The sequence below is a fragment of the Plecotus auritus genome, assembly GCF_963455305.1.
Source record: "Plecotus auritus genome assembly, chromosome: 4".
NCBI lineage: Eukaryota > Metazoa > Chordata > Mammalia > Chiroptera > Vespertilionidae > Plecotus > Plecotus auritus.
Window position 1 is genome coordinate 70,123,368 of NC_137775.1, and position 26,370 is coordinate 70,149,737.

General features: G+C 41.0%; 1 protein-coding gene across 4 annotated transcripts in view; it reads right to left on the reverse strand.

The window, feature by feature from the left end:
• The window catches only part of SMAP1 (small ArfGAP 1), a 157,416-nt gene that overhangs the window by 6,116 nt on the left and 124,930 nt on the right, over positions 1 to 26,370 (reverse strand). For all 4 annotated transcript variants that reach the window (XM_080663704.1, XM_080663702.1, XM_080663703.1 and 1 more), the window contains one exon: positions 1,900 to 2,027. In XM_080663704.1, the coding sequence (XP_080519830.1) occupies positions 1,900 to 2,027 (128 nt within the window). The remainder of the gene's footprint in view (positions 1 to 1,899; positions 2,028 to 26,370) is intronic.

Sequence of the window (26,370 nt, forward strand, 5' to 3'; positions counted from 1 at the left end):
AGAAAAGGAAATGTTTTACCTCAAAAATTATGCTGTAATGAACCAAACTGGCTGCTTATTTGTAAAGTGTAAGTTTAACATAGAATCTTAGTTGTATGCTTAAGAGTAATCAATATTCCTGGAAGTTCATATATTTCACCTTAAAGAAAGACAAATACTGCATGACTGCATTTATCACTTATATGTGTAAAAAAATAAAACTCACAGAAACAGAATAGAATGGTGGTTGCAGAGGCTGGGCATGGAGGAAATACAGGGAGCCTGGTAAAAGGGTACAAACTTTCAGCTATAAGATGAATAAGGTCTGAGGATCTAATGCATAACAACATTGTGACTACAGTTGATTATACTGTACTAGAGGCCCGATGCATGAAATTCGTGCAAGAGCAGGCCTTTCTTCCCCCAGCTGCTTGCACCGGCTTCCCTCACAGCCCTGGTTTCATCCGGTCTAATTAGCATATTACCCTTTTTTTATTATATTATAGACTAGAGGCCCGGTGCATGAAAATTCATGCACTGGAGGGGGGATCCCTCAGCCCGGCCTGCCCCCTCTCACAGTCTGGGAGCCCTCAGGGGCGGGAGGTGACCCGGCGATCAGGGGAAGGTGACACCCCCATCACACCTCTGCTACTGCCACTGCTGGCAGCGCAAGCCTCGGGTGGCCCTGGGCAGCTGGGCAGCCGGGCAGCCGCCATCCGAGGCTTGCCTGCACCTCGGGCCGACCCTGGGTGGCTGGGGGGCTGAGGGGACTGGGGAACTCCAGAGGCAGGCGCACGCAAGGCCGGGCCCGCCCCTTGCCGCACGCCTGCTGCCCCTGCGGGGCTGAGGGGATTTGGCGCCGCCATCTTTGAGGGCGGGGCAGTCAATTAGCATATTCCCTCCTTACTGGCTGTGGGCACTAACATCTTTGTGACAGCATGAGGGTCAATTAGCATATTCACTCTTTATTATGTAGGATTGCATAATGGAAATTTGCTAGGAGAGTAGAACTTGTGTCCTTCCCCATCCCCCACAAAAAGTAAAAATGTGTTAATTAACTTGATGGTGGGAATCCTTTCACAATGTATACATAAATATCAAGTCATTATGTTATGCATTTAAACAATGTTACAATTTTATTTGTTAAAGTATATAACGGATTAAATACTATACCTGAAATAGTGTTTAAGGTATTAAACAATTTATAATTTTAATAAAGGCTAAAAAAGAAATTCCATGTAATGTTCAGAAGGTAATTCAAAATTTCTTTACCATTAACACTGAAGAAAAAGTCCTGATCATTAATATTATGTTCTCAATTGTTTTTTTGAACATCACCAAAATAAAAAAGGAAGGTAGGTTTTAAGACTAACTTAAAACAATTTATCTTCATAAAAAAGAATATGAATACTGAATTTGCTAGAATTTCTTATTCTCAGTTTTCCTGCAATCAGAAGAAAATATTATCTTGGGGATGGCTCAATAGAGCATAAGAAAAAAACTACTGGCTGCCAGTCAATAGTTATACACCCCCAGTTTAAAAACCTCAGAGGTAAGTGGCCTTGATGATCTCAGACAAGGCTGAAATAGTAGTCTGAGTTTTACTACTTGTTCATTCTAAACACTGTTGTTTACCTAAAGCAAAAGTTAGCAAACTTTAGGCAGTGAATATTTAGGCTTTGTGGGTCAGACAGTGTTGGAACTATTCAACTTACTTTTTAGTAGGAAAGCAGCCACAGACAAAATGCAAATGACTGGGAGTGGCTGTATTCTAATAAAACTATGTGCAAACAAGCAGGCTTAGTTTGCCAACCCCTGGACTAAAGAACAGGGAGGCTTTCAAATCAGCGATGGAAATTCTGAAACTTTTCAGAAAGGAAATAAGTAGTGATTGTGTAAAACCATACTCTTACAACATACCTGAGCTGGGGGCATGACAGTTGCAGGTAAAGGATTAGAAATCATTGGTCCAAAGATGTCCAGATCATCATTCAGAGCTGGCACTGTGGTTGTGTTCCCATTGGTCACTGGTGCCTCAGCAGGACCATCTAAAAAGAGCATAGATTCTTATCTTAAAGTAGAATCTCTTAGTACTTGAAACATGGCATTATTTTAAATACATATGGTTAAAAAAAAGAACAGTTCAAAAAGTTGACAACAAAATATATCTTCCCCTTCTACTCCAGGTTCTATCCCCTTACTCAAAGAAACCATTTCCAATTTTATTTATTCTTCCAGATAATTTTATCCATCATATTCTATATCCAAATAGAACACACACATACATATACATACAGATATATATATATATATTTAAAGTTTTTAATAAATGGTGTCATACGTTCACATTATTCTGTATCCTGATGCTCCCTTATGTGCCAGGTACTGTTCTGAGTACTTTACATATATTAACTCATTTAATCCCCATAACCTAATGAGACAGACACTAGTTATGAGTTGATTAGCTAAACTAGGATCTGATACCATGTTCTTACAAATAATGCCTCTTCATAAATGTGTGTGTTTTGGATATCACTTCATAGCATGTACTAGTATATCTACCATAGATATAAATTTTGGTGATTTAAAATGTCTGAAATGTTGCATTTTGAAAGTTACTATAAGGAAAAAAACTGGTTAAAAAGAAAGAAAACATACACTGGTTCCAGAGGAAGTATCCATAAAACTTGAAATAAACCATTTCTTGGCAGTAACAAGCCACTGAGCTGTACTGGGAAAGGAACTCTGATAGGGGACAAACATTCTATATCAGTTCCTACTTACCCTTATCATTCAAAAAGACTTTTAAGATATCTCCTTTTACATTAGTGCAAAAATTACACAGTGTAAGGGGTGGGAATTGGAGTGCGGTGAGGGGGAGTTTCAGAGCATGGTATTCCAGGACATGGAACATCTCACATGGTTCTGTTTTTTTGTGGCCACAACCAAATAACAGTTCTGAGCATCACAACTCCAATCTCTGGGACTTATATCCTAATCAGGCTTCTATTTTAACAATTTACAATTTCATTTGACCTCTCTGATGTAACATACACTGAGTGGCCAGATTATTATAATCTCTGAACACATAATAATCTGGCCACTCAGTGTATATACTATATAATAAAAGGCAAATATGCAAATTGTCCCCTCAACCAGAAGTTCGACCAGCAGGCAGGCTGGCCAACCGCCCATGCCCCTCCCCCCTGGCCAGGCTGGCTAGACCCCACCCATGCACGAATTCATGCACCAGGTCTCTAATATATAGCTTACCTAATAATAGACAAACATGTAAATTGACCATACCTCTGCTACGCCCATAGCCAATCAGAGTGAGTATGCAAATTAACCCAACAAAGATAGCGGTTAATTTGCATACATAGGCGCCCAGCGCCTGGGTCACGGGAACATCCTGGCACCCAGGTCACTCTGAGGTAGGCCCCGCGTGGGCCCTGAGCAGCCTGGGAAGGGCCTGAGCCAGGGGGTTCCTGGGCAGGGCCAAGCCTGCGATCAGAGCCGAGGGGGCAGGGGTGGAGCTGGCAATGGGAGGGAGCTGGGGGTCCCCTCCCAGGCCTAAAGCTTCGGCCAGAGGCTTTAGGCCTGGGCAGGGGCAGAGACGGTGACTGGAAGGAGCTGGGGGTCCCCTGCCCAGGCCCCGAGGCTTTAGGCCTTGGCAGGGGTGGAGCTGGCAATCAGGGGGAGCTGGGGGTTCCCTGCCCAGGCCTAAAGCTTCGGCCAGAGGCTTTAGGCCTGGGCAGGGCCCATCCAGCGATTGGTGTGAACTACAGAGGAAACACCTTTTCTGACTGCTTGTTGGCTAAGCTTCCTGTATGCCACTGGTAATATTCTTAGTAACTTGGGTAATAAGAATCCAAAAAGGTGATCTAGGGTTTTTCCACCACACTTCTGGAGAAAAAAATGAAGGTCCGCTGCTGGAGGGCTAAGAAATGTCATATCCTGCCCTAGCCGGTTTGGCTCAGTGGATAATGCCTTGGCCTGCCAACCACAGTGTCCAAGTTCGATTCTGATCAAGGGCATGTACCTAGGTTGCAGGCTCCTCCCTGGCCGGGGCCCAGGTCAGGTCTCATGCAGGAGGCAACCAATCAAAGTGTTCCTCTCACTTTGATGTTTCTCTGTGTCTTTCCCTTTCTCTTCCACACTCTCTAAAAACCAATGGAAACATATCCTCAGGTGAGGATAAAAAAAATAAATGTCATATCCCATGAAAGACACATCTTGAAAATGCCTAAAGGAAGTTGTCATTTTTTCATGGTGAAGGTACTGGAGTCCGTGTTGATGAAAACACCTTGGTGGCTGTGGTGACTGGCAGTGGCTGCAGCAGCGGGGTGATGGGGCTGGTGCCTTCCCCTGATCAGCCCAGTCGCCTCCCACAAAGGGAAGCCAGACTAAGCCGTCAGTAGGACATACCCTGAGGGCTCCCAGTATGTGAGAGGGGGCAGGTTGGGCTGAGGGATCCCCCACCCCCAGTGCACGAATTTCGTGCACGGGGCCCCTAGTGTGTACATACATACATACACACACACACACACACACACACACACACACACACACACACACACAGTGGCCAGATTATTATGCTTTCAGAGATCATAATAATCTGGCCACTCAGTGTATGTTGTTAATGAAAGATCTACTATGTACTCAGTATTTCTACCACAACCCACAGAAACTCATAGGTTTCTTCTCCTTTTTGAAGTAGAACAATAGAAATGGATATCTTTTATTTCCATTTGGAGCTTTAGGAAATCACAGATTAAATTTCAATGAATAAATTGTCACAATAAGGTATTTTTTACTACCTAATTTATAAAAGAGTATCTAAAACCCACAGAAGTTAGTTTGGAAGAAATCAATTACAAACATTTTTCAGTCACTCCCAGTGATAGCACATTATCAGAGCCATATACCTAGGACTATGGACAAGTTAAAAGTGAAGCAATAACACAATGTACAGATTATTACTAATTTATAAGATATAGAATTTTAAGCTAAGACACAACTATGACATAAAAGCATTCAAATGACTCATACATGAAAGTATTTTTTTTTCATTTCTAACCGTTTCAAAAGGCAACATTCATTCTGAAATTAGACCTCTTTGAAGATCTATTTTATATTTTCCATCCATTCCACATTCCATTTACATGATGTAATACAGCACATTATGTATATAGCACAAATAAGAACCAGAAATGAAACGGCATAAAGAAAAAGGTATTCTAGATTAAAAACACAACTAAAAGAACATCTTTGTGATATTACAACAGCTCAGTAAATAAACTCAGTCCAATGCCATGTAAGCCAGTGGTGCTTTAACCCATAAACTGTAGCGTGCAAGGTAGGGGAACATCCACAGCAAAGACATGTTTAATTCAATAACAAAATATGACTATCTTGCCCTAGCTGGTTTGGCTCAGTGGATAGAGCGTCGGCCTGCGGACTGAAGGGTCCCAGGTTCGATTCCGGTCAAGGGCATGTACCTTGGTTGCAGGCACATCCCCAGTAGGAGGTGTGCAGGAGGCAGCTGATCGATGTTTCTCTCTCATCGATGTTTCTAACTCTCTATCCCTCTCCCTTCCTCTCTGTAAAAAAGCAATAAAATATTTAAAAAAATATATGACTATCTTATATATCTGCAATTTCAACTCACAAACAAAAGCACATGTCCTCCCCAAAACAAACTACAACCAAGAAAAAAGTTTAAAACAGGAAACAGTTATTTCCAGTTTTACAGTTAAATGTCTTTGCTTTTTGAAGGAATACTAGTAAACAATAAACATTAGGATAAATTTATGGGGGGAAATCCTAAACATGGGAAAATACTATTATAGTGGAACACTGGTTCTCAAATATAATTCATTCCAGAAAGCTGTTTGAGAAGCAATCTGTTTGAAAACAATCATTTTTTCTCATTAGAAATAATGTAAATTGAATTAATCCAGGCGTCCTCAAACTGCGGCCCGCCCAGGACATTTATCCGGCCCACCGGGTGCCGCTGCCTGTCCTGCTTAGCAGCCGACTCATCCCGGGCCCACAGTGCGCATAGGAATTTGTTCATAGTTTTTTTTAAAAACTATAGTCCGGCCCTCCAACGGTCTGAGGGACAGTGAACTAGCCCCCTGTTTAAAAAGTTTGAGGACCCCTGAATTAATCCATTCCAGACTCCCAAATGACTCCGTTTTAACCTTTCTTATATACAGTAATGTCCAATATATTGTTTAATTTATAAATACTTCTTAAATTTATCAAACCATCCCCTAGTATCCTTAAATGAATTTTTTTTAAATGTATACTTTTAATGATTTTCGAGATGAAAGGAGAGGGAGAAACAAATGATTGAGAGTCACTGATCAGATGCCTCCTGCACACCCCACACTGGGGATCGAGCCCACAACCAGGGCATGTGCCATGATGGGAAATCGAACCTTAACCTCCCGGGGTTAACAGGTCGACACTCAACCACTGAGCCACAAGGGCGGGCCTTAAACAAATTTTTAATATATCGCTGCCTCTGAAATGCTATCACTGACTAACTGCTTTTCATTTATCCAATCAACAACAGTTTTTCTACCTATTCTATTGCCTGTGATTATTTTGTGAGCACTTTCATACCTTTAGCAACATTAGCACTCTTAATGGTCTCTTCATGTTTTAAAATTGTGCTAATCATTTATTTTGCCAGCAACAAAAGCAATCTCTCCTTTTGTTTGTTGTCTCAGAGACTCTTTTTGTCATGCTAAAGTATCAGCCTGAAAGGGTAGTCAGGTAGAAAACTGAACAACTTGGTCAAGACCGGATTGTTTGAAATGGGAGACATTCAAGAAACGAGGTTTGACTCTATTACCTTTTTTTCCTTTGGTGAATTAAGTACTATCAACTGATTTTTACCACAGGCATGTCAACCTAGTCAAAACAGCAGTGAGCAAAGGATGCACTGTGTGAGAACCAGGGGGCTAACCTAATACAAATGGCCTGTTTTTATTACTTTTATACTGTACATCTTTCAGAAACTTTAACTGTTCTAAGTAATGCATTATACTTCATTAAGAATATTAACTTATTTATACTTTCAAATCTAAATCCTATCTGGTAGTACCATATCTAATCTGTAAAACAACACGGAGCATTTCATTTGGTTTTTGAAGTCTTATTTTACCCTTCACACCTTAGGATCACACATATATAACTAGTAAAAATAACAGCCAACACTTAGTATAGTGCTTGTTTTGTACAAAACCTGAAAAGACACAAATACACACATAAACACATGCATTTGTTCAATGTTTATAACCATGCTATGAGAGAGGCACTATCAATTATCCTCATTTAAAGATGGCAAAAAAAAAAAAAGGTACTGGTCTAGTGTCACAGAACTAGAGCAAAGCCTGAGGTTGTAATCCTCCTCAATTTTTACTTTAAAAGCAACACGTTCTTGTAAAAGATGCAAACCCTACAAAAATGAGTAAGAGTTCCCTACTATGGATATTGGTGATGACTGCACAATAATGTGAATGTATTTAATACCACTAGTAAAACTGGTTAAAATCTTAAATTTTATGTGTATTTCACCACAAAAAAGTCCCTTACCATACCTTTTCTATGCTTATAAACAATGTATATACAACAATACAATACAAAACGTTTTCTTTAAATAAAATTATGTATGTGTGGATGGGGTGGATTGCATTCTAGGATATTGCATGGACCTACAATAAGTGATTATTTAATCCTTCACTGCTGGGCATTTAGGTAGTTTACAGGCTTTTGCCATACAAAAACAGAACAGTAAACACCCACAGTTCTTAATATAAGACCCACACAGCTCACTTCCTTCACTGCAAGGTAACATAACTTCTGTTTCTACCATTGCAAAGTAAACAGCTCCATTTTCACATTCCATTAAAACATCTTTGAAGTACTGTCCTCCTGAAAGCTCAGAAAGGCATTCTGCACAAACAACAAAGTTGGGCTCTCTTTGTAACCACCTACCGCAATTAGAGGAGCATCCATGAAAGTTAACTCCTAGTGTTAGTCCAAGGGACTCTGGAATCCTTCAGAATGAGAGAGAGGAGCATCTGCTTAGGGACAACAATCGTGTGGCCAGGCTGACACTATGTTCAAGTGATGGGGAGAATTTTCTCTTAGCTCCAAAAAACTTTCTTACGGGCCTGACCAGGTTTCCCTCTCTACAGCCACGTGATAGGCACAGGTGATTCTCCTCTGCTCCCACACCTACAGCATACTTGCCCTGTGTTCTCTTTAACCCATTCGTCTACCCATCTATCCCCTCATATGATGGATTTCACCCCATCAATTTTCCCTGTTACTACAAAAGCTAAGCAGTCACAGAATTTTTGAAAAACAAACCTTTAACCTAATTGAAAACTTCTCAGCCTTGCAAAAATCAGTAAATACAAGTTCCCAGTGGGTTTTCCCAATGGATTTCAATGTCTGTTAATTTGACTCACTACAGCTGGCTTACAAAATACATTTTGTTAAAAAGATAGTTTCAATTCACTTTGAAGGTTGTTTTTTATTTTCAGTATTTAAAAAGGACAGTTAAAGACTAGTTATCATTATCATCATTATAACCATCATGTTTCCTATACGTTTTTATAGAATATTTACACGTTATCATCATTTTTGTCTCCATGAAATATGAGAAGGGCATCTCCTTCCATTATCTCCAGTTATAGAAACCAGGGCACAAAGAGATTAAAACACTTGCTCAATGTCACATCCCTAGTTCAGTAGCAAAAAACCTGCACTGTAGTCTTCTGACCTCCAGACTAGCGAGTGCTCTTTTTCTTAAACCACATTTCACCAAAACTCAGGTACTTACAACTGACCCTAATTAAAAATAAATCACTTAAAATTCTGAAAATAAAAACCAACCTTTAAATAGTTCATAATTATTTCTACTAAGTTAGAGACGCAGAGACAGAGACAGTGCAGAAACCATTTAGCACCACACTCACAGCTCCTCGGCGTCTCCCCACTCCACTCTCCTCTTACCAAGCCCAGTGTCTTCTCAGTTTACAGTGAGGGATGCAGGTGGATGTGGTCATCACTGAGCCGACTGGGCTGAGGGAACCAAGTGTGGCGTATAATCAATTAGTCAACAATATTCACAAATCACTGGGAGTTCAATGCATCCTTCTGATCCAGGGTCCACTAATTTGCTGACTGAATGATTAAAAGCTCAGACACCACAAAAGCAACAGAATACCAAGATGTTGAAAACAGTTTCTCGGATACATATAATTTAAAAATTTAGAAATAATAAATCAAATAGCTTAAGAAAAATATTTAAGTCTGCATGGATTACATTTTGTGTGCACAAAATACACACGTGCACACACCCAGACAAATGGAAACCTCCTCCAGGGTGGGGCGGAACTCAGACTAATCCACACAGTGCCTGCTAAGAGAGAAGTGGATGTCTGTGCATAACATCAGAATTCACCACAGACAAGCACCTCATGTAGTGTTCCTGGCTCAGCTACAGACTGGTGGCAGGAGCAGCCAGCAGCAGGAGGAGGCAGCAACCCCTTTTAATCAGTATGCAGAAATAGTAGTTGATGGACAATAAAAATAATGGGAGATCCAGAGTACAAGAAAAGCCTAAAGCAAATGGAAGAAATTTAGCTGGGACAACATCATAAAAAACGATAATGAAGCACAAAGGACCCCTTAAAAAGGCAATGAGCAAACAGAAGAAATTAGGACAATGCAGTAAAATGAAGAAGGAATTTCGATCTTAAAGGCAAGGACATCAATTTGACATTGAAACGGGGAATCAGAACTATTGGACATTGAAATTGGGACTCAAACATTTTTTGTTATTATATGTTTATTTCTAGTCTGCAGAGGCAAGATTTTTTAAAGGAAAGAAAAGGGGGAAAAATAGATACAGAAGCAAAGAAGCATTGAACAGACTGTCAAACTATAGCAGGAAGGCAGAGGAGGTTTTGGGGTGGGGGGGCTGTAAGAGATCAACTGAAGGACTTGTACGTATGCATATAAGCATAACCAATGGATAAAAGACACTGGGGGGGGGGCAGGTAAAGGCATGTACTGGGGGGAAGGGGAGGGTGGGGGGAGGTCAATGGGGGAAAAAAAGAGACATATGTACTACTATTTTTAATACTTCAAACAATTAAAAATAAATAAATAAATAAATAAATAAATAAATAAATAAATAAGGCAAGGACATTAAGCCTACAGTTAGTTGCTGTGGGTAACCATTTTCTATGTTACCTTAAGATTTCATACTAGTGTTTTATCTGAACACTGAGTTAGTAGATCATTTTTAAACTGCACACATAACACAAGTTTACAAGAAAAGGTTAAAATGATTTGAGTTAAAGGGAAAAAGTTGTTAAAGCAGTGCTGCATCTCACATGAACATACGGCATTCCCAGCATGCATTTACTGGCCTATTTCACACCGTGACACTGATAGATGCTTAAAAAGAAGGTAACATTTCAAATATGACAAAGTAATGAAGGCCACTCTACTACCAAGAAATCTTCAATATGGTGAATGAGACCATTGATTCTATTAACTGTGGCTATGCCAGAACTCATCTGATACCAATAATCCAAATGAGTGAAGGTAAACAAAGTATTTACAACAATATTTAGTGGCTTCTTCTTGGCGCATTCCAAATTCCTTTGAACAATAATTTATAAACTGATGGGAAATAAAATAACACTTTGCATTTTATAACACACTTTTAACACTAGTACTTTGCCAGGTACTCTGATCAGACACAAAATATCTCAGGTTAACCATCACATTACCTTAAGAAGATTTACACAATAAGCCTAAGATTTCAACAGAAGTCTGGTCTTGCACCTGGAAAACTCAGCTGCTATAACCAGTTTGAGAAGCTTCTCCTGGTGCCCCAAGCACCAACAGGTGCCTCTTCCTCATCCAGGGCTAAAATGGACAGTTGTCCTACCTCTCTATGGAAGGCCTTGGAGGCAGGGGGTTGGCTTTCCAGTGGTTCTCAACCTTTCTAATGCCGCGACCCTTTAATACAGTTCCTCATGTTGTGGTGACCCCCAACCATAAAATTATTTTCGTTGCTACTTTATAACTGTAATTTTGCTACTGTTTTGAAAAAGAAAAAGAAAAAGGCTCTACAGCAGCGGTTCTCAGATTGAGAACCTCTAGCAGGGTCGCCTAAGACCATCGGAAAATACAGATATTTACATTACGATTCCTAACAGTAGCAAAATTACAGTTACGAAGTAGCAACGAGAATAATTTTATGGTTGAGGGTCACCACAACATGAGGAACTGTATTAAAGGGTCGTGGCATTAGAAAGGTTGAGAACCACTGCTTTATACCAATTGCAGCCACAGCTGACCTCCCTTCTGAGGCAACAAATGACTCTGGAGCCCAAAAGACCCAGCAGCGCTTCCAATGTAGGCCGTATCACCCACATCTGGTCACTCAGGCCTACTAACTGTCCCTCCTAAAGGCCAAGGCTGCATGCAAAGTGGCAGCCTTCCCAAGTGCCTTTATAATTTCACTAGGGGCCCAGTACGCGAATTCATGCACCTTGAAAGGAACTGTGGGCCGTGAGGCTGCGATGGGCAGCGGGGTGGGTCTCGGCCCCTCCTCCGCGCCCCTGCCCAGTCCCTCCTGCCACGGCCACTGGTCCCATCTGCTGGCAGCCCCGCTCCCACTGCCGCCACTCCCACGTGCTGACGGTGCCGGCCCCACTTGCACCTGTTGACAGTGTGGAGCGACTGGGGCCGATGCCAGCAGCGGGTGCGAATGGAGCCTGCACCGTCAGCACGTGGGAGTGGCGGCGGTGGGAGCTGTCAGCCCCAATTGCCCCTCAGGAGCAGGGGGAGGTGGAGAAGCCCTGAGGGGTGATCGGGGCTGGAAGCCGCTGCTCACACCTGCTGATGGTGCCGAGCAATCGGGGCCAGCACCGGGCACCAGCAGCAGGTGCAAGTGGTAGCTCCGGCAGCAGGTGTGAGCCGGGCTGGCGCTGGCAGCAGGTACGAGCACCTGGCAGGACCATGGCACATGGGAGCAAAGAATTTTCAGTAACCACCAGAGGCTCACCCCAATGACAGCGACCGGTGCCCCACCTTGGTCTGGCTCCCCCTCTCACCCGCTCCACCATCCCGCCACAGCCGATGCCCACCATGTTCCGCGCACACCCCCTGGTGGTCAGCGCACGTCATAGCAACCGGTTGTTCTGCCACTTGGTCTATTTGCATATTAGGGTTTTATATATAGAGACCTTTAGTTTTTAATGGCATCTGACTACACTTAGGCCGACAGGCATGCCTCAGTATGCTGTAGGCCTCTGTACTCCATCCTGGCATCGATCGTATTTATGCCCAGAGCCACTGCCCACTCCTTCCTCGCCTCTAACCAGGAAGAGAGAGTGCAGTTTAGTTTAATGCTTGACACAAAGCAAATGCTCAATAAATGATTGATGAATTGAAATGCTTTCCAAACAGATTATGAGAGGATTTCTTGGTGACAGTAGAGCCATGGTGGAAACAAGTCAAGTATTGATCCTACTTCTGTTGGGAGTAAAAGTGAAATAATGACACTATTTTTGAAAAGTACCAGTGATCTGCCAACAAAATCCCTCTTCAGTCCTTGCCCTGCTTAACCACTGCCTCATTTTGCAGTATACTCCCTTTGAGTCTATACCCACATTCTCTAACAGAGCCTGTAGCCCCTGCTCTTGATATCTGGCTGGCTCCTCCTTCTATGTTTTTACAGCCAGATTCCACAAAACTGTTCAACTATGGCACTACAACTGCTACGTTCCTGATTGGGATCCTTACCCGGGGCTTCCTCTCTCCTGTCCTTCAGTGACGAGATGGGATTATCTCTCTAAATCAGAAATGTGTCCTTCACAGTCCCTCTGTCCACAGCAGCCCAGGCAACTGCATGGGTTAGTCTCCTCTACCAGCCACCTCGGGGGCCAGAGCACATCTTACTCTCCTCTCCTACAGATGGGTTCCAAGTGTGCTATCACGGCACCTGACTGGAACTCCAAAACTGTCTGCTCCCGAAACCGTTTAAAGCTTCTTTTCTACTCCTGAAACCACTCAAACTTTTTTTCCTTAATAAAATTATTACTTGGAGTTCCTTTATATTAAAACATAACTTGGTGCTTTACACAGGTGAGGCACCAAGAGCTGTGTTTATCTGGGAAGGTGCTTAACTTTCCAACCACTATCCATTCATTCCTCCATAACACATTAGATTTTACTTGGAACAAGTGGGCACAAAAAACCTCACTTACTGCCCCTCTGACTTAGCAGCAGCAAGAAAATTACTCTCTGAATTGAAGAAAATATAATCAAATTAGGAGTTTTAGCATTATTCCAGATTTCAAAATGAATTCTCGAAACCAATTCTCTAACAGATCCCACTTCTTCCCTCAACAATAACACCGTCTTCTAGTTTACAGACTGGAACCTCATCCCCCACTTGCACACAGCTGCATTTTTCTGGTATTTACTAGAGTTCCATGAACTCTGTTGGGCCTCAATAAATATTAATTGAATTCATCCTTTATTGAATGTCAGAGGCATTAGCTGGTCATAATCTATTTGCACAAATAATAAAAAAAATGTCAAAGAGCAACATGAGATTTTATGTATTGCTAATCTAGTTTAAGGCAGATAAGGAAATGGATGTTATGTTTTTCATTACCGCTTTTTACTGAACACAAACATTCAGCTTTGAGTGTACCCTTGCTACAGTGAAAACTGCCAAGTCTAATTCTTCATCGGTGACTACTGAGATGTCATCCTGAGAAAGAATGAATTTAAAGTGGAGACAGCAATGATTAAAGAAGGCTGCTTCCATGAGATGCAGTGGTTCTCTCCTTAATGGCAAAACTCTGTCTTCTTAAAGCTTTATAAATTTTCATGTTACTCAAAGAACTCTTTTTATTTTCTACTCCTGAAACCATTTAAAGCTTTTTCCTTAATAAAAATATTACTTGGAGTTCCTTTATATTAAGACATAACTTGCTTTATAAATGAAATAAACTTCCATATATTACCTTGTAAATTCAAGTCACAAATGTCTATTTGAAGCATATAAAAATTTTCAAGCTATAGACTGTTTTCAAGTGCTTAAATATAGGTGCCTGAGAGTTAAGTGGAACTATTTGTTTTTATTTTCAATTAATCTTCCTTAATGCTAAATAGGCAATTTTAAGGCTAACTGACTAAAATGACTGAAGTGGTCTTAAAAGACAACCTGAACCTCTGTTCTGTTCACCGCTCCCTTTCCAAGCCCCTCCATGTAACCTGGCCGGCTTTGAAGCAGGGATGCTTGTATGAATGGGTACAACAGTACTGTGCAGAGGAGCCCAGTAGCACTCTCCATCGTTCAGGAGATACACACATTGCTGTCTTGAGATTGCTAAGAAGTGGTTTAAGAAGCAAACTTCATAGAACTCATAGTTTTAAATATCTTAATTTATATAAATGTATAAATATCTATAAAATATTTCTATACCATTTTAAGCCTCAAAAAGATGACATATATAAATATGAAATACCAAATTGTGTAATACAAATTTCTTCCTAAATGTTTAACAAATGGTGACAGACTAGATTTCTTTGAGGTTGCCCAGTTTCCTCAGTTTTTCAGGCAGCTACAAATCCTCCACTGGCCAAAGATCATGCTTTACGGCCCTGGTTTTCATTCCCAAGTTACCTCTTACTGACCTCCTCTGACCTGATATTCAGGCTATAGTCTCGGCCCAGCACTGCACACCAGTTACTGCGTTTCCCATTTATTTATTAATTTATTCTGCCATCAACCACAGAGGGGTTCTTACTTCCATTTCCCAGATAAGGAAAAGTGGAGGGGAAAAGTGAGTGTGTGAGAGTATGTATAAAATACTGTCCTACTATCCTGAAGGGTTGTAAAGGTGGCAATGAACCTGTTCCAGGTACTACAGCTGTCAAGGCCCTGTGTGGTGCTTCTTGATGGCAGAGCCTACCTCCCACTCTAGAGGATGAATATTATTTTCCTAGCCTCATTACAACTAGAGTGAGCTCATATAATACAGTTCTGGTCAGGAGGACCCTGAGAACAGTGCCGGGGAAATTTTCTGGGAAAAGTTCTTTCTGAGAAAAGAAACTTGTAGAAAAAAAAAAAAAAACACCCTTTGGATGTGGTCCTGTGAGGATGAGGTGCTGAGAGCTGTACCAGCCATTTGTTGACCATGAAGGTACAAACCTAAAGATTAAAGCCAGTGCTGTGCTGAGGGTGGCAGAATGGGAAGAAGGAAAGAGAAGCGTGACTCCAGACCTCGCTGTTTCAACACTGCACGGCCCTCCACCAGGCCTCTAGATTTCTCATCTAGTAAGATAATTAAATGTCTTATATGTTTAAGCCACTCTTAGGCAATCAGAAGTAGTGTCATTCACATGTCAGTTTTCACTCCGTGAAGCACCTAAATATTGTCTCTTTGCTATCCTGTCCACCAGAGGTTCTGTGCTGTTCTAGCACTACCAAGAAGTGCTCGCTCCTAAAGTTTGGGATAGCATGGAGATCCCGCCCCCTCACCACCCATTTCTGGTGCCAGCAAGTATCTGCCTACTGCCAGTTCTCTAATAGCAATATATTCACCTATCTGCATTTTCTCTCCTCCATAGGTGTGATTACCAAAAATAAAACCAATTCCTAAGACCCCTCCCTCTTTGAAAGAGTGGTAATAGTTTATAATAGCTCACTGAACACACTCTTCTGAGCAAAAAGCAATGTAAGTTTTTATCAGGTTTTAAACCATATCTGAAAAACATAACAGACTATAAAATTACTTCAGGCACTTGTACTAGTCTTGCTTCTCTTTACCCCTCCCCTGGAGAAGGTGTGCACACAAGTACATACACATCCTCCTGGTCTGGTCAATGCATAGCTCGACACTGGCAGTTTTCTAGGCCTGCCTCTGCTAAGTCTGGTATTCTACTCAGTTCATTCCCAAACTTGTTTTATTTTACAGCATTGAGAAATAGAAATTTCTCCATAGGAATTCTCTGCTTTAAAGTCAGTAGAGCACTTTCTACTGGTATTTTATCCTTTAGTTAGTTTCTATCCAAAAAAATCTTTTGGAAACAAAAAAAATAAATTTTAGACAAAAAAAGAGTAATGGTGTTATCTCTTTCATTATATAAAACTGGAATATACATTATTAGACAATTAGGTATGTTATATACTGATACCTATGATTAATTAGCATTGTCAACCCATTTTAACTTGACCCTTGTGATAAGTTTTATTTACTGAAATATAAGCATGAATGAAAAACTTTAAAACTTGTCCAAAACTGTATATTCCTTGAGCTTTTCCATTAAGAAAAAACTGAGGGAACTTTTATCTACTCCTTCACAAGCATACCTTGAACATATTGCAGGTTCAGTTCAAACCACCACAATAAAACGAGTATCACATAAATTGATTGACACTAATTTTTTGTTTTCCTAGTGCACATAAAAGTTATTTACATTATAGTCTATTAAGTGTGCAATAGCATTATGTCTAAAAAAAAAAAAAGCAATGTACATGCCTTAACTTAAAAATACTTTATTACTAAAAATCACTAGCCATCACCTGAGCCTTCAGCACATCAATCTTTCTGCTGATGGAAGGTCTTCCCTCCATGTTGATGGCGGCTGATGATCAGGGTGGTGGTTGCTGACGACTGGGGTGGCTGTGGCAATTTCTTAAAATAAGACCACAATGAAGTTTGCCATATCGACTGACTCTTCTTTTCATGAATGATTTCTCTGTAGCATGCAATGCTATTTGATAGCATTTTATGTACCACAGAACTTCTTTCAAAATTGAAGTCAATCCTTATTGAAGATGGTGGCCGACAGGACAGCAATGAGGAAGAGAGTGTGAGTGAGGGAGCGAAAGGGGAGTGCATGGACGTGTGGGGCGTGTCTGTATTTGTGAGTGAGGGACAGTTATATTATGCAGGACTGTTGGGGGCTGATGGACCAGGCTCCCCTAGCTGGGCAGCCTCTACTGCTGCTGAAATCTCTCCTGGGGCAGCTAGCTCTGCCGCAGAGACCACGCCATCTTGAAGGGGAGAGCGGCTGTGACCAAGATCCCACCCTCACCTCCACCCTGGGAGACCTCGGATACCTCCCGGGACCCTACAACCACAACGCCTAGGGACCAGCTGCGTTGGCTGCGAACCCACGGACACTGAGACTCCAGCCTCCCCGGCCCTGGGCTCCTAAAAAGTTTGTCCAGAGGGAGACAAAATGGTTGCCAAATAGGTGGATGGGTCCTGTGCCTTCTCATAGAGCAGAAGGAACAGCTGAATCAAATAACATCCACCTGGAATTGGCGAATTAAACACAGCTGGTGAGGCAATCTGTGGCCCCAAAGGACAGGATGCCTGGAGAACGGTAGGGTCAGGGATCTGGGCTGGAGAGAGAGACGAGCGCAACAGGGACTAGAGGGTCAGAAGGAAACTGCGCTGCACCAAGCCCGCATCCCTTGGGGACACGCGTAACACTCGACTGTGTAAGGGGGTCCACTGGGCTGCTGGCAGCCAGGGACTCTAGATCTTAGTCCACAGCCATGGGAGGCTGTGGCCAGAAAGGCAGCCTGAAGTTCTGCACCAGCCGCACAGTGCCAGGGGGAAAGAAATGCGCAGCGGCGTGGTTGCTGTCTTTATATTTTCCTTGCTTTTATTCGCTAAGCCCAGTACATAGGATCTTTCAATTACAAACACTCACCAAGACTGTGATGCAGGGGAAGATGGTTTTGTGATGCAGGGGAAGGTGGCTTTGTGGAAGCTGGGAGCAAAACAGGGAGAGCTGACCGGGAAGCCGGCTCTGAGACAGTCCAGTCCCTCCAACCCTGAACAGCCTTTTTTCTCCTGAGGACCAGCCTTCTCCTAGCAGCGCAGCCGCACCCAGCCTTGAGCTCGGCAGGGAAACAAGGATTCTGAATAAACCCAGGGAGCCCTCAGGGACTGGACTGAGAAGCCATTTGGTCCTGGAAACTAATACAGCAACAGGCAACCTAGAGCCCATGTCAGAAATAAACGCTTATATAAATACGACTGAAAGGAGGCAGAAAAACAAAGCGGGCAGATTGATCCTGCCTGCCTGAAACCAAGGTGGTGGAGTCTGACACAGAGGAGTGGTGGGTTGCTGGGAACTTCAACACGGTGCTGACTACGTAACAGGAAACTGAGACGTGGCAGACAGAACAGTAGAGAGGGGTCTTAAACCAGCCCGCATGGGACATTAAAACTCAGCTGAAGCGAACAACACTTCACTACTTCATTTATTTATTTTCTCTTTTACTTAAAAAATTAAAGTTTCTTTTTTTTTTCTTTATTTTATTATTTTTATTATTTTTTAAATTTATTATTACTATTATTTATTATTACTAGAAGCCTGGTGCACGACATCTGTGCACTGGGGAGGGAGGGAGGGTCATTCAGCCCGGCCTGAGCCCTCACACAGTCCGGGACCCCTCTGAGGATGTCCATGTAGAGTGAGCCTAAGCTGGCAATCGGACATCCCCCAAGGGGTCCTTAGTGCTGCCGCAGTGGCAGGAGAAACTCCAGCCGCCATGGCAGCTGCGCTCGCCAGCCATGAGCCCAGCTTCTGGCTGAGCAGTGCTCCCCTTGTGGGAATGCACTGACCTCCAGGGGGCAGCTCCTGTGTTGAGCATCTGCCCCTGGTGGTCAGTGCACATCATACCGAACAGTTGATTTGCTTATTAACCTTTTATTATATAGTTTTTTTTACCTTTTATTTCTTTTGGATTAGTGCTTTACATTCTATTTTTATTTTTATAGCATTATTTTACTTTATATCATTTTTTCCTTTTTGCCAACCTTTTCTTCTTCACTTCTCCCTGTTCATCCTGTTTCTCTTCTCATGTCCCTGCTTTAGTTTTTCTCTCTTTTTACTGGTAAAAAATTGATCTTCTTTATCTGCGTTATTGATGCATTACTATTATAGTAGTCTCTGTTGGCTTACTCATATATCTAATTTCGTCTCTCTGCTCCAAGTCTATGCACCCTTCTCTTTTCTCTTTCTGCGCTAGTCAATTTTTTTTCTTGTTGTTGTTTGTTTGCTTTTTTGTTTTGTTTTTATTTTATGCTTTTGTTTTTCCTCTCCTCCCTTGCTCTCTTCAACTAATTGCTTAATTAGTTTCACTCACAAAACTCTGACCTATCTGCTCTCTACTCTATATTCTTCTTTTCCAAAAATAGATGGATAAAGGGGAATTTTTTTCATATATATATTACATATTTTTAAATTATCTTTTTAATTAATTTTATTTTATTGAGTTTTCTGTTTTTCACTTTTTTTCTTATACACTCATTCTCTTTATACCTCCTCTATACTGAATCGTAGCCATTCCCCCATTCATTCAATTCCTTTACCTTACCTTCAGAAAATAAGCTCTGCCTCTTCAGATTCAGCTCCCCCCTTTTTTGGGGGGGTGTTTGTTGGTTGCATTTTTTAGTTTATTTGTTGGTTTTGTGGAGTTTTCTCCCCATATAAGTATGTTATTTCCCCTTCTTTTTTCTTCTTTTTCTTGTCTCTTACCTTTTTTCCTTTTCTCAGTATCATTTTTGCACTCTTTTCTCTCCCCTAATTCTCTTTTCTCTGGTGGTCACCTTTATTTGGGGTTATCAGTGTCGTGAATACATTCAAGTTTTGTTGCCTCTGTATCATGTCTTGTCGAGTTGTATTTTGTGCCTTTTGGTCAACATGGTAAAAAATGAGACAAATAACCAGACATCCTGAGAAGAGCAAAAATGGGGAGACAAAGAAAAGCTCCCATACGAAAGAAAGGGAGGAATCACCGGGAAAGAAATTAAATGAAATGGAGGCAAGCAATTTGTTAGAGAAAGAATTCAGAGCAATGGTCATAAGGACGCTGAAAAGGATGGAAGACAAATTCAACAAGATGTGTAAGAATCAAGAGGAAATGAAAAAGAACCAAGAAGAAATGAAGAATGACATAGCTGCAATAAAGAGCACAATAGAAAGCATCAACAGTAGACTAGAAGAAGCTGAGGACCGCATGAGTGAGCTAGAAGACAAGGTAGGAAAAAACACCCAAGCAGAGCAGCAACTGGAAAAAAACCTTAAAAAGCAGGAGGAGAGCCTAAGGGAGCTTTGAGACAACATGAAACGAAACAACATCCACATAATAGGGGTGCCAGAAGGAGTGGAAACTGAGCAAGAAATAGAAAATATGTTTAAAGAAATGACAGAAAACTTCCCTGATATTGGGAAGAAAAACACTCATAAAAATCCAAGAAACTCACAGAGTCCCAAACAAGATGAACCCAAAAAGACCAACACCAAGACACATCATAAATAAATTGGCAAACACCAACAACAAGTAAGAATCTTAAAGGCTGACAGAGAGAAAGTTAACTATAAGGGATCTCCCATTAAACCAGCTGTGGACAAACTACGGCCCGCGGGCCGGATCCGGCCCGTTCAGCTGTTCTATCCGGCCCGTGGAGCCGAAAGAGCGGAGGGTTCTCTTGCTCTCCCCTCCGCTCCTTTACTTTGAATTTCTATTAGTTCACACAAACACTCCATCCATGTTTATGTTCCGGCCCTCCGGTCCAGTTTAAGAACCCATTGTGGCCCTCAAGTCAAAAAGTTTGCCCACCCCTGCATTAGACTATCATCTGATTTCTCAACAGAAACACATCAGGCTAGAAGGGAATGGAATGAAATATATAAACTGATGCAAAGCAAGGGACTGAATCCAAGAATACTATACCCAGCAAGGCTATCATTCAAACTTGAAGGTGACATCAGGAGCTTTACAGACAAAAAAGGGCTAAGGGAGTTTATTACCACCAAGCCAGCAATGTAAGAAATGCTAAAGGGACTGCTGTAGATAGAAGAAATAGAAAGGGAAGAAGGAACACAAGCATAAAGAATAAAAATGGTGACAAACAAGTACCTATCAATAATAATCTTAAACATAAATGGATTAACTGCTCCAATCAAAAGACACAGGGTAACTGAATGGATAAGAAAACATGACCCATATACATATATGTTGTCAACAAGAGACCTACCTCAGAACAAAGGACTCACAGAGACTAATAGTGAAGTGATGGGAAAAAAATTTTCAGGTGAATGGAAATGAAAAACTAGGGTAGCAATGCTTAATATCTGACAAATTAGACCTCAGAGTGAAGGACATAAAAAGAGATAAGGAAGGCCACTTCATAATACTAAAGGGAGCAATTCAATAGGAAGATATAACTCTGGTAAACAAATATGCACCCAATACAGGAGCACCCAAATACATAAAAAAACTTCTGGAAGATATCAAGAGAGAGATCGACAGCAGTACAGTCATAGCAGGGGACTTTAATACCCCAATGACACCACTGGATAAATGCTCTAAACAAAAAATCAGCAAAGAAACATCAATCCTAAATGACTCACTAGATCAGATGGAATTAATTGACATCTTCAGAACATTTCACCCCAAAGCTACAGAATATACATTTTTCGCAAGTGCACACAAGACATTTTCAAGGATAGACCACATAATGGGACACAGGCAAAGTCTCTTCAAATTCAAGAAGATAGAAATCATATCAAGCATCTTCTCAGTCCAGTCACAATGGCATAAAATTAGAAATCAACTAAAATAAAAACAATGAAAAAAAATCAAACACTTGGAGGCTAAATAGCATGCTATTAAACAAAGACTGGGTTACCAAAGATATCAAAGAGAAAATAAAAAGCATCCTGGTAACAAACAACAATGAAAACACAACAATCCAAAATCCATGGGACACAATGAAAGCAGTCCCGAGAAGGAAGTTCATAGCTCTACAGGCCTACCTCAAAAAAAAAAAAAAGAAAAAAGAAAAAATGGTAATAAATTATCTAACGCTACAACTCAAAGAATTAGAAAGAGAGCAACAAGAAAAGCCCAGAGTAAGCAGAAGGAAGGAAATAATAAAGATCAGAGCAGAAATAAATGACATAGAGATAAAAAAAAAAACAACCCACAATACAAAAGATCATTAAAACCAAGAGCTGGTCCTTTGAAAGGATAAATAAGATTGATGAACCTCTAGCTAGGCTCACCAAGAAGCAAAGAGAGAGGACCCAAATAAAATAAAAAATGAAAGAGGTGAAGCAATAACAGACCCCACAGAAATACAAAGGATTATAAAAAAATACTATGAACAACTCTATTCCAACAAAATGGACAATCTAGACGAAATGGACATATTCTTAGAAAAATACAAGCTTACAAAACTCAATCAGGAAGAATCAAAAAACCTGAATAGGCCGGTAACTACTGAAGAAATTGAAGCAGTAATCAAAAATCTTCCAACAAACAAAAGCCCTGGTCCAGATGGCTTTACAGGGGAGTTCTACCAAACATTCAAAGAACTAAATCCTATCCTCCTACGAATATTCCAAAAAATTCAAGAGGAAGGCACACTTCCAAGCTCTCTCTATGAAGCCAGCATTACCCTAATTCCAAAACTAGATAAAGACACCACAAAGAAAGAGAACTACAGGCCAATATCCTTGATGAACATAAATGCTAAAATCCTCAACAAAATTCTAGCAAATCGGATCCAGCATTACATTAGAAAGAACATACAGTATGACCAAGAGGGATTTATTCCAGGGATGCACGGATGGTACAATATCTGCAAATCAATAAATGTGATACAACACATAAACAAATTGAGAGACAAAAATCACATAATCATATCAATCAATGAAGAAAAAGCATTTGACAAAATCCAGCACCCTTTCATGATAAAAACTCTCAGCAAAGTGGGAATAGAGGGATCATACCTCAACATAATAAAAGCCTTATATGACAAACCTACAGCCAACATTATATTCAATGGGCAAAACTAAAACCATTTCCCCTAAGAACAGGAACAAGACAGGGATGCCCACTCTCACCACTCCTGTTGGACATGGTACTGGAAGTGCTAGCCATACTGAGCAGACAAGAAGAAGAAATAAAAGGCATCCAAAATGGAAAAAAAAAGTAAAATGGTCATTCGCAGATGACATGATATTGTACATAGAAAACCCCAAAGACTCCCATCAAAAAATTACTAGACTTAATAAATGAATTCGGCAATGTAGCAGGATACAAAATTAACACCCAGAAATATATGGCTTTTTTATACACCAATAATGAACTCACAGAAAGAGAAACTAAAAAAAAATTCTGTTTACCATTGTACCAAAAAAATTAAGATACTTAGGAATAAACTTAACCTAGGAGATAAAATACCTGTACTCAGAAAACTACAGGACATTGAAAAAAGAGATAGAAGAAGACATAAGCAAATAGAAGAACATACTATGTTCATGGATTGGTAGAATCAACATCATTAAAATGTCCACACTACCCAAAGCAATTTACAGATTCAATGCAATCTCCATTAAAATACCAACGGCATATTTCACAGACCTAAACAAACTCTCCAAAAATTCATTTGGAATAAAAAAAGACCCCGAATAGCCACAGCAATCCTGAGAAAGAAGAACAAAGTTGGAGGGATCACAATACCAGATATCAAGCTGTATTATATTACCAAGCCACGCTTTTCAAAACTGCCTGGTACTGGCACAAGAACAGACATTTAGACCAATGAAACAGAACAGAGAACCCAGAAATAGACCCAAGCCATTATGCTCAATTAATATTTGACAAAGGAGGCAAGAGCATACAATGGAGTCAAGACAGTCTCTTCAATAAATAGTGCTGGGAAAATTGGTCAAATACATGCAAAAAAAAAAAAAGAAACTAGACCACCAACTTACACCATACACAAAAATAAGCTTAAAATGGATCAAGGACTTAAATGTAAGACAGGAAACCATAAAAATCTTACAAGACTCCATAGGCAGCAAAATATCAGACATATGTCATAGCAATATCTTTACAAATACAGCTCCTAGGCCAATGGAAATTAAGGAGAAAATAAACAAATGGTACTACATCAAAATAAAAAGCTGCTGCACAGCAAAAGAAACCATCAACAAAACAACAAGAAAGCCCACTGCAAGGGAGAACATATTTGCCAATGCTATCTCAGATACGGGTTTAATCTCCAAAATTTACAGGGGACTCATACAACTTAACAAAAGGAAGATAAACAACCCGATCAAAAAATGGGCAAAGGACCTAAATAGACACTTTTCAAAAGAAGACATACAGAAGGCCAAGAGACATATGAAAACATGCTCAAGGTCACTAATTATCTGAGAGATGCAAATCAAAACAACCATGAGGTACCATCTCACACCTGTCAGAATGGCTATCATCAACAAATCAATAAATGACAAGTGCTGCCGAGGATGTGGAGAAAAAGGAACCCTCGTGCACTGCTGGTGGGAATGCAGACTGGTGCAGCCACTGTGGAAAACAGTATGAGTTTCCTCAAAAAACTAAAAATGGAACTCCAATTTGACCCAGTGATCCCACTTCTAGGAATATATCCCAAGAAACCAGAAACACCTATCAGAAAAGATATATGCACCCCTATGGTCATAGCTGCATAATTTACAATAGCTAAGATTTGGAAATAGCCTAAGTACCCATCAGCAGATGATTGGATCAAAAAACTGTGGTACATCTACAATGGAACATTACACTGCTATAAAAAAGAAGGAATTTTTACCATTTGCAACAGCATGGATGGACCTGGAGAGCATTATGCTAAGCGAAATAAGCCAGTTGGAGAAATATAAATATCACATGATCTCACTCATATCTATATATATATAAATAATCTATATATATATAAGCCTAAGCGACAGAACGACCGGTTGCTATGATGCACACTGACCACCAGGAGGCAGACGCTCAACTCAGGAGCTGCCCCCTGGTGGTCAGTGCGCTCCCACAGCCAACCTCCCGCAGCCCCTCCCCCAAGCCGGCCAACCTCACGCTGCCCCAATTGGCCCCGACTGCCGGCCAGGCAGAGGGCCCCCACCCATGCATGAATTCGTGCACTGGGCCTCTAGTGTGGGATGTAATGAACAACATAAACGGATGAACAAAAATAGATCCAGAGACAAGGTAACACTGAACAGAACGTCCAACGTCAGAGAGAAGACGGGGCGGGGGGGCGGGGCAGCGGTTAGAGATCAACCAAAGCACTTGTATGCATGCATGCTAGCATAACCAATGGACACAGACACTGGGGCTTGGGGGGGGGGGGGCGGTCAATCAGTGAAAAAGGAGACATATGTAATACTTTAAAGAATAAAAATAAATAGGGAGTAAACCCCTCAAACCTTGTGATTGCTTTATAAACTACTAGAGGCCCAATGCATAAAATTCATGCCCTTAGGGAAGGGTGGGGTCCCTAAGCCCGGCCTGCGCCCTCTTGCAGTCCAGCAGTTGGACATCCTTAGTGCTGCCACGGAGGCAGGAGAGGCTCCTGCCACCACAACTGTGCTCGCCAGCCATGAGCCGGCCTTCTGGCTAAGCAGCGCGCCCCCTTGTGGAAGTGCACTGACCACCAGGGGGCAGCTCCTGCATTGAGCGTCTGCCCCCTGGTGGCCAGTGCGCATCATAGTGATCAGTTGTTTCGCCACTCGATTTGCATATTAGCCTTTTATTATATAGGAAGTTTGTGTAATATTATAAATCTTTTGTTATCATTTCAACAATCTCCCCAGCATCCTCACCAAGTGTAGATACCATCTCACGAAACCATTTCCTTGCCAATCGATTCATAAGAAGCAACTCCTCATCCATCAATTTTTATTATGAGATTACAGCAATTCAATCATTCAGGCTCCTCTTCTCATTCTAATTCTCCTGCTATTTCCACCACATCTGCAGCTGAACTTCCTCTACTAAAGATCTGAACCCCTCAAAGACATCCATGAGGGCTGAAATCAGCTTCTTTCAAATTCATGTTAATGCCGATACTTTACCTCTTCCCATGAATCATGAATATTCTTGATGGCATCTAGAATGGTGAATCCATTCCAGAAGGTTTTCAATTTACTTTGCCCAGATCCATCAGTAAAATCACTAACTATGGTAGTGATAGCCTTATAAAATGTATTTCTTAAATAATAAGACATGAAAGTCAAAATTATTGCTTGATCCATGGAATGCAGAATGGATGTTGGTTAGTGAGCATGAAAATAACATTAACCTCATTGTACATCTCCTTCAGAACTCTTGGGTGGCCAGATGGATTGTCAATGAAAGGAATTGACAGATTTCTGAAAGGAATCTTTTTTTCCTGAGGAGTAGGTTTCAACAGTAGGATTAAAATATTAAGTAAACCATCTTGTAAACAAATGTGCTGTCATCCAGCT